The 12,916-nt window shown below is 36.9% G+C and overlaps 1 protein-coding gene across 1 annotated transcript; it reads left to right on the top strand.

Annotated features, from left to right (window-relative positions):
- The first annotated feature begins 3,154 nt into the window (after positions 1 to 3,154).
- Positions 3,155 to 3,944, top strand: LOC121035417 (NXPE family member 1-like). The gene is given in 3 exon segments (XM_040483079.1): positions 3,155 to 3,466; positions 3,468 to 3,774; positions 3,777 to 3,944. Coding segments are annotated over 3 exon segments (585 nt in total). The 5' UTR covers positions 3,155 to 3,325; the 3' UTR covers positions 3,914 to 3,944.
- The last annotated feature ends 8,972 nt before the right edge of the window (positions 3,945 to 12,916 follow it).

Genomic DNA, 12,916 nt, shown 5'->3' with positions numbered 1-12,916 from the left:
AGTAGTCAAATATCTGTCTCACTGAGCTAAAATAAAAGTTGAGCAGGGCAGCATTCCTTTCTGGAGGCTGTAGGGCAGAATCAGCTTCCTCACCTTTTCCAGCTTCTAGAGGTGCCCTTGTTCTGCACAGCCCCCTTCCTCCATTTTCCAAAGCTACAACAGTAGGCCAAGTCCCCCATAACATCTTTCTGATCCACTCTTCTGTCCTCCCTCTCCCACTTTTGAAGACTAATGAGATTTAGGTTGGTCCCACCTAGATCATCCAGGATTATCTCTCATCCCAAAATCCATACCTTTCATCACATTTGGAAACTCCCTTTTGCCATGGAAGGTAACACATTCACAGGTCCCAGAAATTAGAATACAGATATCTTAGCAGAGGGGGGGATGCTAGTCTCCCTGCCGTAATCTTTAAACTAATCAACAAGTCTAATGGAATCTTAATAATTCTGGAGTAGGCTTAACAGTATATTGATAATAATGTTAAGTAAAATAAACATTAAGACTAATCATAAGAAAATTTGTCGTAGGGGCACCTAGGACCTCATTGGACCTTCACGAGTCCGTTGAGCATCTGACTCTTGATTTTGGCTCACGTCATGATCCCAGGGTGGTGGGATAGAGCCCCACAACAGGTCTACCCTGAGCATGGAGCCTTCTTAGGAATCTATCCCCCTTTCTGTCCCTCTCCTGCTTGTACTTTCTCTAAAATAAATAAAATGAAAAAAAAATTTAATTTTATTTAAAAAAATTTGTTATATATTTGAGATAGTCTTTCAAAGCATTTAGCTTGACACATGGCAAAATGAATACTCTGACACATATATATTGTACAAGATATGGTTTACAATAATAAGCACAAAGGCTATCTTCCTACCAAAGTATGCCAGTACATTAGGATTATTAAGATTCCAGGGTTATGATCGTCAGTCATCCAGGCGCAATGCTATCAAACCTCATAGAACCCCAAACATGTCACACTGAAGTTTTGATATAATTATAGGATTATGGAAACTCTCATGAGCAAGCCTAATCACTATGACTTAACAATTCTTTCAGGTAATCCTGGAATAGCTAGTTCAGAATTTTCCAATTCTTCCACTAGCACCATTTTTCCACTTTGTCTGTAGGTTACAAACACAGTACAACCATGCTTATGAATATTCTGTGGAGACAGCCAGCCAGAGACTGCAAGGCCTCTGGGGGTGCTAAGCATGCAGAGTAAAGCAAAGACTGGGTGTGGTCTTCCAGGACCCATTCTCCCTTCCCTCTGTGGTAATAAAACACTGCAATTTTAGCTAGGCCCGTGATCACCCAACTACAGGCTGTCTTCCTTGAAGCTGGTGGTAGCCATAACTAGACTTTTGACTGGATTATGAGTGGAAGTGATATGGGAAACTTCTGGGTCATGCCTTTAAAAGTAAAACACCTTGACCTCTGCTTCCTACCGGCTGAACTCTCGATATAATGCTGAGAGATGAAAGATCCATGTTAGACGATGAGACTGAAGTCATAAGTTAAGAACAGCACCTCCATTGTGACGGTGGTATCATGGGTGCATGCATATGTTCAAACTCATTCAACTGTATACATTAAATACATGCAGTAATTTGTATGCCAAGTATATCTCAATATAGCTATAAAAAATTAAAAAGTGAAGATTACCATACCTTCTCAAAAAAAAAAAAAAAAGTAGCAGAACAAGACAGAAAGTGTCCTTGAAAGCATGTAATGTCATATCAGCCCTGGCTTGCTCAAGTTAGGACTGTTTTGTGAGGGATAAATAAATGTATAGGCTTAAGTCATTATTATTTGCTTTCTAGATAATACAGAATATGATATCAGTATAGAAATGCTTTGTAACAAACCTAAAATACAAGGCATGAACTCAGTGGTGGGGGAGGGGGGCATGTACTGAGTGAAAAGGAAACAAGACACGTAAAATATCTGAGGATTTTCATTATGCCATAGCAAAACTTTCGGTGCATTGCTGCCTGCAATGCCTTGGAAAGCAGACTATGTGCCAAGAGAGCCTCTAAATCTAATGGAACTTGCTGGAAAATCTCAGAATATTGGTTTGCACTGTCTGCTGTATGTTAGTTTTTGTGAAATCCTATCTAAATATATCTATTCAAGCTACGTATTTCATAGTGTTTGGATTTTTTAAAAAGCTATTTTTTCTTTTTTTTTTTTTTTAATTTTTTTTTCAACGTTTTTATTTATTTTTGAGACAGAGAGAGACAGAGCATGAACGGGGGAGGGGCAGAGAGAGAGGGAGACACAGAATCGGAAACAGGCTCCAGGCTCCGAGTCGTCAGCCCAGAGCCTGATGCGGGGCTCGAACTCACAGACCGCGAGATCGTGACCTGGCTGAAGCCAGACGCTTAACTGACTGCGCCACCCAGGCGCCCCTAAGCTATTTTTTAACAAAAAAAAAATATTCTTATAAAAATTTCATAGAAAAAATAAGACCACTGCTTCACTAATGGAACAAAGGTAAGTAATTTGGTGCAAGGACACCAACTGTCAGATCACTAATATTCAGGTTAGAGACAAAAGCCTAAGTCACTGAAGAGTCTGCAGTGATGGCAAAACTTCAAAACTTAGCCAACAACCATATTTGGGAGAAAACGAACAAGGAGGAGTCAAGATGACTCAAAATCTCAAAGAAATGCATAGAAGTGGCTAAAACAAAGCTGGTGATCAAAGAATAGTAGGAGGAAGGAATTAGGGAACAGGAGTATGAGAAAGAAATCAAAAAGTGAAGGACAGAGAAAGATTAGATATTTAACTTACGCCAATAAAATCACTTACCACAAGTGTCTCTGTTATTAGAGTGAAAAATTAAAAGGATAATGCCAAGTCAGAATGAAGACTCCTGTCCCTGGTGGTTATACTTCGGAAGGAAGGTGGATTACATTTTGTAACCAGATTCAGTTAAATACAATGGAGATTAATGGCTCTTTGAAAGGAACATTCATTTATCTCCTGGGAGACTCTACCTTGCATCACTGGATCGAACACTTATCCAAACTTGTAAAAAAGTATGTAATTATGTTATATTATTTTAGAAATTCAGGCTGATATTAAAGTACTATTAATGAGATCTCTATTCTCTCACTTTGATTGTCTTATTTTCAACTTCATTTCACTTTCTAGGTTTGAGCCTTTTAATTTAAAACGTTTTATTCCCATCTTCACAAGAAATGGTGTTTCTCCTTATGAATTCCAATGAAAACTTTACATTTTGATTGATATTTCACACATACGAACAGATAATCTACCCCAAAGCGTAGGATGTTCCAGTAAGAAATAATCTAGATGGATGACTATTTTAAATGATAGAATAATCATTGCCTTCAAGTTAAAATTTTATTTTTTTATAAACTTTTTTCATCTTCCTGGAACTGGAATTTTTGAGAAGCATTTATTCTTGGGTGCAGAAAGACACATTCAGATTCAGTGGCAAAAAATATAGGTACTCTTTTGTCACCCTTCAGCTCTACTCTGGAATAGATGAGGGTTATATTCCTCAGGAAACTGATGGGATATCAGATGACCAAAGCACAGCCATCGTCATCACACGTGGCCAACACTTCAGGCCCTTCCCCATTGACATTTTCATTTGCAGGGCCATGAATGCCCGAGAAGCTATTACACTACTATTCCTAAGAAGCCCAGCCACTAAAGTGATCTTTAAGACAGAAAACAGGAATATGCACATACACACAGTCAGGTTTGGAAACTTCCGTGGTTACATTCAATATCGTACCATGAGGATATTTTCAAAGATCTCGGTGTGTATGTCACTGATGCCTGGGACATGACTATTACACAAGGCACTAATAGTGTCTACCTACATGACTATGTAATTAGAAATCAGATCAACATGTTTTTAAACTCCATTTGCTAAAGCATAAATATACAAAACCCCTAGAACCAATCTCTACAAATAATTCGATTTGTATTTCAAAGAATCCATCTGGACAGGGGAAGGACATTTAAGAACAAACACAAACAATGTAGGATGCAAAGCCAAGAAAATCAGACATGAAGAATGATTATACCGTCCCTGGAGATTGTCTACATGTGATAATAAATGTTCATATTCCTTAAGCAGCTTTGGGTCATACTTTCTGTTACTTGTGGCTGAAAGCATCCTAACTTGACACTCTATTAGGGTAAAAGAGAATAAACGTGTGATCGTCTTGATGGTCTAAAACATACATTATCTAACATTTTCTGTAAAGGACTAGAAAATAAATGTTTTACACTTTGTAGTCCATTCATCTCTCTCACAACTGCTCAATTCTTCCATTGTAGGGTGAAAATAGCCATAGACATGTAAATGAATGAGTATGGCTATATTCCAATAAAACTTTATGACAATGAAAGCCAAATTTCGTATAGTTTTATTCTTCTTTAGATTTTCTCCCAGCTTAAAAAAAAAAATACAAAACCATTCTTAAACTTCCAGGGAAAATGGCAAAGTAGAAAGATCCTAGGCTCACCTTGTCCCATGGATACATCTAGGCAACACCCACATCAGTATAAATAACCCAGAAAAGGACCCAAAGACTGGCCGAACAGACTCTCCACAGCTAAATGTATAAAAAAGGCCACATCAAAGAGGGTAAGAAGGGTGGAAACACAGGAGCCAAACTCACCAATGGGAGAGGGGAAAAGAACAGACCCCACACCAGGTACCCAGGCATGGGGAACTACACTGGGAAGATGAATCTCCATATTTGGCTTTAAAAACCAGAAAGGCCTAACTTTGTGAGCTCCCTCAATCAGTGGTGTTAACACCTGGAACTTTAAAAATCAGCAGGCTCAGCTCAGGGAGAGCCAAAGGGTGACAGGAAAGGGAGTCCCTGCCTTTAAAGAGGCAGCACAACAAACAGCCCTTTTGAGATACAATAGACAAGCAGCAGTTTGAAAAATGCCTGGGGTATACAGGAGGGAAATTTGTTTACTAAACTCAGAGTATGTGCTGAAGGGGTAGAGATCTTTGGAAGACTTCTCTAAGACAAAAGAGCTGGGAGATGTCATTCCCTCTCCCACCTCCCAGCTTAGATACACAGACATCTGCCAGAAACAGCCCAGCATGAAAACCCTCCACCTAGCTTGCTAACAGCATGCCCTATGCCCACACTCTTCTGTGGACTCACCCCCTGCAATCCAGCATCAGTGGGAGTTTTCCCAGGTGGCTGCAGATTGCCTCTTGTGGCAGAACAGGCAGGCCCTGTTGGTACCTTGTGGTCTGCCCCTGTGTTCTCTTGTGGATCCATCTCCTCCAATGTGCCCTTGGCAGGAGTCCATCCAAAGCAGTGCTACAAACATGGCAGTGTGCAAGCAGCCCCAAGAAGGAGCTAGCACAACACCAAAGTGATTCCTGCCCCAGCAAGAGGGGAAGATAACCACACACACCTCTCCAGCTATGGACCCAGTAGTGGGCTGGGGGTAGACATCTGGTCTCACTACAGGCCCCACCCACCAACAAAAGCTTCATAGGAGGATGACACAGGAACAACACACTGCATTTTGGTTCTACCTCAGCTCTGGCAAATGCCTGGTCTGACTCAACTCAAGCCCAAGGCAGCCCCAGACTGGCCCACTAATAACACAAGGAGTAAACTCGGCTTACAATGAGCAAAGAGAACAATTGCAGATAACTGGACTAAAGGCAAACATACACCAGCCCAGCAGTAAGGTACACACAACACACACAGAAACATGACTAAGTGCCAGGTTCTGGTGAACAGGGGAACACTGCACTGTTGACACTGTAGGATCTCTTTTTTATTAAGGCCACTAGTTTCAAGAGCAAGAGAATGTTGCTGACTTCCCTAACACATAGAAACAGTGAATTAGAAGAAACGAGGAGGAGCGGGGCACCTGGGTGGCTTGGTCAGTTAAGCATCTGACTTCAGCTCAGGTCATGATCTCACGGTCTGTGAGTTCGAGCCCCGCATCAGGCTCTGTGCTGACAGCTCAGAGCCTGGAGGCTGTTTCTGATTCTGTGTCTCCCTCTCTCTCTGCCCCTCCCCTGTTCATGCTCTCTCTCTGTCTCAAAAAAAATAAATAAATAAACGTTAAAAAAAAAATTAAAAAAAAAAGAAGAAACGAGGTTAGATAATATGTCTTAAATGAAAGAATAGAACAAAATCACAGCAAAACAGCTAAATAAAACAGAGATGAGCAATACACCTGATAGAGAATTTAAAGTAATGGTCATAAAGGTACTCACTGGACTTAAGAGTGGAGGATCTCAGTAAGACCTTCAACAAAGAGACGGAAAATATGAAAGAGAACCAACCAGAGTTGAAGAAGTCAATAGCTGAAATTTACAATACACTGCAGGTAATACATGGTAAAGGAAGCAGATCATATGAGCAAGCTGGAAGACAAAATAATGGAAAGCAACCAAGCTAAACAGGAAAAAGAAAAAGAACAATAATAAATGAGAATAGGTTAAGGGAACTCTGCAACACCATCAAGCATAATAACATTTGCATTACAGGGATCCCAGATGAAGAAGAAAGAGAAAAGGGAGCAGAAAATTTATTTGAAGTAATAATAGCTCAAAACTTCCCTAAACTGGAAAAAGAAACAGACATCCAGATCCAGAAAGCACAGAGAAACCCAAAAAAATCAACCCAAGGAGGTCTACACCACACAACACATAGTAATTAAAATGGCAAGAAGTCATCATAAAGAATTTTAAAAGCAGCAAAAGAAAACAGTTACATACAAGGGAAACCCCATAAGGCTATACACTGATCTTTCAGCAGAGTTTTGCAGGCCAGAAGGGAGTGACAAGATACTGTCAAAGTGCTAAAAGGAAAAAACCTGCAACCAAGAATACTCTATCCAGCAAGGCTATCATTGAAAATAATAGGCAAGATAAAGAGGTTCCCAGACAAACAAAACTTAAAAGAATTCATCACCATTGAACCAGCCTTATAAGAAATGTTAAAGGGGGGATTCTTTGAGTGGAAAGAAAGTACCATATGCAGAAGTAAGGAAAAAAATTCACAGGTACACATGAACATAAAAGGTAGTAGATTAATCACTTATAAATCCCGTATGGAAGTTAAAGCACAAAAAGAGTACAATCAAGTACATCTGTAAAAATCAGTCATGGGATTCACAAAATAAAAGAACATAAAGTATGACACCATATACCTAAAACATGGTAGGGGGAGAGTAAAAATTCTCTCTTTTAGAGCACTTTTAGAATGGGTTCAATCATAAGTGACCATCATCCTAATATAGACTGCTATACGCACAAGATATTATATATAAACCTAATGGTGACCACAAATCAAAAAACCTGCAAAAAATAAAAAGGAATCCAAGTATGTCACTTAAGAAAGCCATCAAACCACAAGAGAGCAAGAGAAAAAAGGGGCAGAGAAAGAATACAAAAACAACAATAAAACAAGTGACAAAATGGCAATAAGTAATACCTAACAATTATTTTTAATATAAATGGATTAAATGCTCCAATCAAAAGACATAGGGTGACTTAATAAAAAACAAGACCCATTCATGTACTGTCTACAACAGCCTAATTTCAGACCTAAAGATACATGTAGATTGAAAGTGAAGGGATGATAAAACATTTATCACGCAAATGGAAGTGAAAACAAAACCTGGGGTAGCAAAACTCATATCAGACAAAAGAGACTTTAAAACAAACACTGTCAAGAGCCAAAGAAGGACATTACGTAATCATAAGAGAATAAGCCAACAAGATATAACAATTGTAAATATTTGTGCATTCAATATGAGAGCACCTAAACATATAAAGCAGCTGTTAACAAACATAAAGAAACAGGTAATAATACAATAATAGTAGGGGAATTTAACACCTCACCTATATCAGTGGATAGATCATCCAAACAGAAAATCAACAAGGAAACAATGGTTTTGAATTACACATTGTACTAGATGGAGCTAACATAAATATTCAGAACATTCCATCCACCCAAAAACAGCAGAATACACATTCTTTTCAAGTACACATGGAACATTCTCCAGAATAGATCACATACTGGCAAAAAAAAAAAAAAAAAAAAAAAAAAAAAAACAGTCTCAACAAATTTAAAAAGACTGAAATCTTTTCATGCATAATTTCCAACCACAATGGTATGAACTAGAAATCAACTGCAAGGGAAAATCTGGAAAGAACACAAACACATGGAGGTTAAAGAACATGCTATCAACATCAATGGGTCAAAGATACAAAACAATGAATGGGTCAAAGATACAAAAAATACTATTTTGAAAGAACACATGCACCCTGATGTGTACAGCAGCATTATCAACAATCACTAAATTATGGAAAGAGTCCAAATGTCCATCAACATTTGATGAATAAAGGAGAGATGTGGCATATACGTACAATGGAATATTATTACTCAGCCATCAAAAAGAATGAAATCTTGCCATTTGCAATGACATGGATGGAGCTAGAATGTATTAGGCTAAGTGAAATAAGTCAGAGAAAGACAAATACCATATGATTTCACTCATATGTGGAATTTAAGAAACAAGACAAAACAAAAACAAAAACAAAACATGGTGGCAGAGGTGGAAAGACAGGAAAACCAAGAAACAGACTAGTAACTACAGAGAACAAACTGATGGTTACCAGAGAAGAGGTAGACAGGGGTTATGGGTTAAATAGGTAATGGGGATTAAGGAGGGCACTGGTGATGAGCACCAGGTGTTGTACTTAAGTGTTGAATCACTAAATTCTATGCCTAAAACTAATATTATACTGTATGTTAATTGATATTTACATTAAAATGTGGAATAAAAAATAGATTTTAAAATAAAATTTTTAAAAAACCAACTGATAAATGAAGAAATCAAAGAGGAAATTTTAAAAATACATGGAGGGGCCCCTGGGTGGCTCAGTTGGTTAAGCATCTGACTTTGGCTCAGGTCATGATCTTGCAGTTCATGAGTTCGAGCCCTGCATCAGGCTCTGTGCTGACAGCGCTGAGTAGGGAGCCTGCTTCGGAGTCTGTGTGTGTCTCTCTCTGCCCCTCCCCCACCTCTCTCTCAAAAATAAAGAAAACATTTAAAAAAATAAATAAAATTAAAAAAAATAAAAATACATGGAGATAAATGAACATAAAAAGACAATGGTGTGAAATCTTTAGGATGCAGCAAGTTGTTCTAAGAGGAAGGTTATAACAATACAGGCCTACCTCAAGAAGAAAAGTCTCAAATAAAAAACCAATCCTTATACCTAAAGCTAGAAAGAGATGAAGCAAAACCCAAAAACAGGAGAAAGAATGAAATAGCAAAGATTAAAACACAAATGAAATAGAAATTAAAAAAAAAAAAGAACAACGAAGCCAGGAGCTTGTTCTTTGAAAAGATAAACTAATAAGCCTTAAGCCACAATCATCAAAAAAAAAAGAAAGGGGCATCTGGGTGACTCGGTCAATTAAGTAAACGGCAAGGTCATGATCTCACAATTCATATGTTTGAGCCTCTCATCAAGCTCCATGCTGCTGGCACAGAGCCTGTTTGGGAAGTTCTCTGTCTCCCACTCTCTCTGCCCTTCCCCTCTGTTCAAGTTCTCTCTCAAAAATAAATAAACAGACTTAAAAAAAAAAAAAAGGAGAGGACTCAAAATCACAAATCAAAGAGCAGTATTAACAACGAACATCACAGAAATACAAAGGATTATCAGAGATTATAAAAAATTATAAGCCAGCAAACTGGATGACTTAGAAGAAATGAATACATTCCTAAAAACATATAACCTCCAAAAACTGAATCACAAAGAAAAAGACAATTTGAGCACACCAAGTAGTAGCAATGAAATTGAATCAATTATCAAAAAACTCACAACAAACAAAAGTCCAAGAACAGACAGCTTCACAGGTGAATTCTACCAAGAAGGTAAAGAAGAGTTAATAGCTATTCTTCTCAAACTATTCAAAAAAAGAGAGGAAGGAAAACATCCAAATTCATTCTATGAGGTCAACATTATCCTGATGCCAAAACCAGATAAAGATACTACAAAAAAAGAGAATTACAGGCCAATATCTCAAACGAACATAGATACAAAAATTCTCAACAAAATATTAGCAAACTGAATTCAAAAATACATTAAAAAATCATTCACTACAATGAAGTGGGATTTATGTGCAGACCAACAAACATGACACCTCACATCAACAAGAAAAGGATAAAAACCATATGGTTATCTTAATAGATGCAGATAAATCATCTGATAAAATTCAATATTTTTTCAAGATAAAAACTTTCAACAAAGTAGGCTTAGAGGAAATAAACCTCAACATAATAAAAACCATATATGAGAAACCCACAGCTAATATCATCCTTAATGGCGAAAAACAGAGCTTTTTCTCTAAGGTCAGGAATGAGATAAAGATTTATACTCATACCACTTTTTTCCAACACAGTACTGGAAGTCTTAGCCACAGCAATCAGACAAGAACAAGAAACAAAATGCATCCAGATTGGTAAGGAAAAAGGAAAATTTTATCATGACATGATACTACATAGAGAAAATCCTAAATATTCCACCAAAAAAAAAACTATAGAACTGATAAATGAATTCAGTAAGTTCACAGAATATGAAATCAACATACAGAAATATGTTGCATTCTGTACAATAATAAAGTAGCAGAAAGAGAAATTAAGAAAACAATCCCACTTACAAAAATTGCACACAAAAATAAAATATCTAGAAACAAGCTTAATCAAGGAAGTGAAACACCTGTACTCTGAAAACTATAAAACAATGATGAAGGATACTGAAGATGACACAAATGGAAAGATATACCATGCTCATGGACTGGGAGAACAAATACTGTTAAAATGTCAGTACTACCCAAAGCAATCTACAGATTTTACTCAATCACTATCAAAATACTAACAGCATTTTCACAGAGCTAGAACAAACAATCCTAAAATCTGTATTAGAACCATAAAAGACCCCTAAAAGCCAAAGCAATCTTGAAAAAAAGGACAAAACTGGAGGTGTCACAATCCCAGTTTTCAAGATATACTACAAAGTTGTAATTAAAACAGAATGGTACTGGCACAAAAACAGACACATAGACCAATGGAACAGAATAGAGAGCTCAGAAATAAGCCCATGATTATATGGCCAATTACTCTATGACAAAGGAGGCAAGAATATGCAATGGGAAAAAGACAGTTTTTTCAATAAATGCTGCTGGGAAAACTAGACAGGTACAAGAAAAGGAATGAAACTGGACCATTTTCTTAAACATACACGGAAGTGACCTCAAAATGGATTAAAAACCTAAATGTGAGACTTGAAACCATAAGTAGCCTAGAGGAGAGCACAGGCAAGTAATTTCTCTGACATTGGTCACAGCAACATTTTTCCAGATATGTCTCCTGAAACAAGGTAAATGAAAACAAAAATAAACTATTGGGACTACATTAAAATGAAAAGCTTTTGCACAGCAAAGGAAACCATCAACAAAATGAGAAGGTAACCTACCGAATGGGAGAAGTTATTTGCAAATGATACATTCAATAAGGGGTTGATATCCAAAATGTATAAAGAACTTAATACAACTCAACACCAAAAAAAAAAAAAATCCAATGAAAAATATGAACAGATTTTTCTCCAAAGGCATACAGATGTCCAACAGACGTGTGAAAAGATGCTTAACATCATTCATCATCAGGAAAATGTAAATCAACACTATAATGAGATATCACCTCACACGAGTCAAATGGCTAAAATAAAAAACAAAACAACAAATGTTGGCAAGGATGTGGAGAAGAAGGAACCCTCACACGTTGTTAGTAGGAATGCAAATTGGTACAGCCACTGTGGAAACAGTATGGAGGTTCCTCAAAAAATTAAAAATAGAATTACCTATGATCCAGGAATTCCAGTACTGAGTCTTTACCCACAAAAAATGAAAACATGAATCCAAAAAGATATATGCACCCCTATATTTATTGCAGCATTATTTACAATAGCCAAGACATGGAAACAGCCCAAGTGTCCATCCGTGGGTGAATGGATGTGGTACATGTATATACAAGTATATATGTTGTGTATATATATGTGTGTGTGTGTGTGTGTGTGTGTGTGTGTATAAAATAGGATGCCACTCAACCATAAAAAAGAATGAGATTATTCCATTTGCAACAAAATAGATGGACTTAGAGGGTATAGTGCTAAGTGAAATAAGTCAGTCAGAGAAAGACAAATACCATATGATTTCACCCACATGTGGAATTTAAGAAATAAAACAGATAAACAAAGAAAAAAGACAAATGAAAGAGACAGACTCTTCAATACAAACAACAAACTGGTGGCTGGGGGTGGGAGGATGGGTGAAACAGATAAAAGGGATTAAGAGTACACCTATCTTGATGAGCATTGGATAATGTACAGAACTGTTGAATCACTATATTATACACCTGAAACTAATACAGCACTATGTTAATTTTATTTCAATAAAAAAAGAAGGGAAAAAACTTGGAAGAATTGAACACAAATTCCTTGGAGGTTGAGGGAAAAACTTAAGAAAAAGGAGAAAATTCCTATAACTTGAGAAAGTTTATCTACTAGAAAACTGCAATAAATATCACTTAGTGAAAGAAACATAACAAACACTTTCTGTTAATGTCAGGAAGAAAATATGAATGACTTTTACTCAACAATGCTGTGGTGTTCCATGTCAGAAAGGAACAGAAGTAAATAATAATAATAATAATAATAATAATAATAATAATAATAATAAATAAAAAACAATAAAAAGAAACAACAGAAATAACTGTTTCTGGTTATTTGCTCACTCCCTTACAAAAAAACCAACAAGAAAAAAAAAAAAAAAGATTAGAGTGGAAGAGAGCCAAAGCATAAGAGACT

Source organism: Herpailurus yagouaroundi, unplaced genomic scaffold (genome assembly GCF_014898765.1).
Source record: "Herpailurus yagouaroundi ecotype Mexico unplaced genomic scaffold, PumYag 161, whole genome shotgun sequence".
NCBI lineage: Eukaryota > Metazoa > Chordata > Mammalia > Carnivora > Felidae > Herpailurus > Herpailurus yagouaroundi.
The sequence above is the reverse complement of the archived record's forward strand: the minus strand, read 5'-3'. Positions and strand labels throughout refer to the sequence as shown.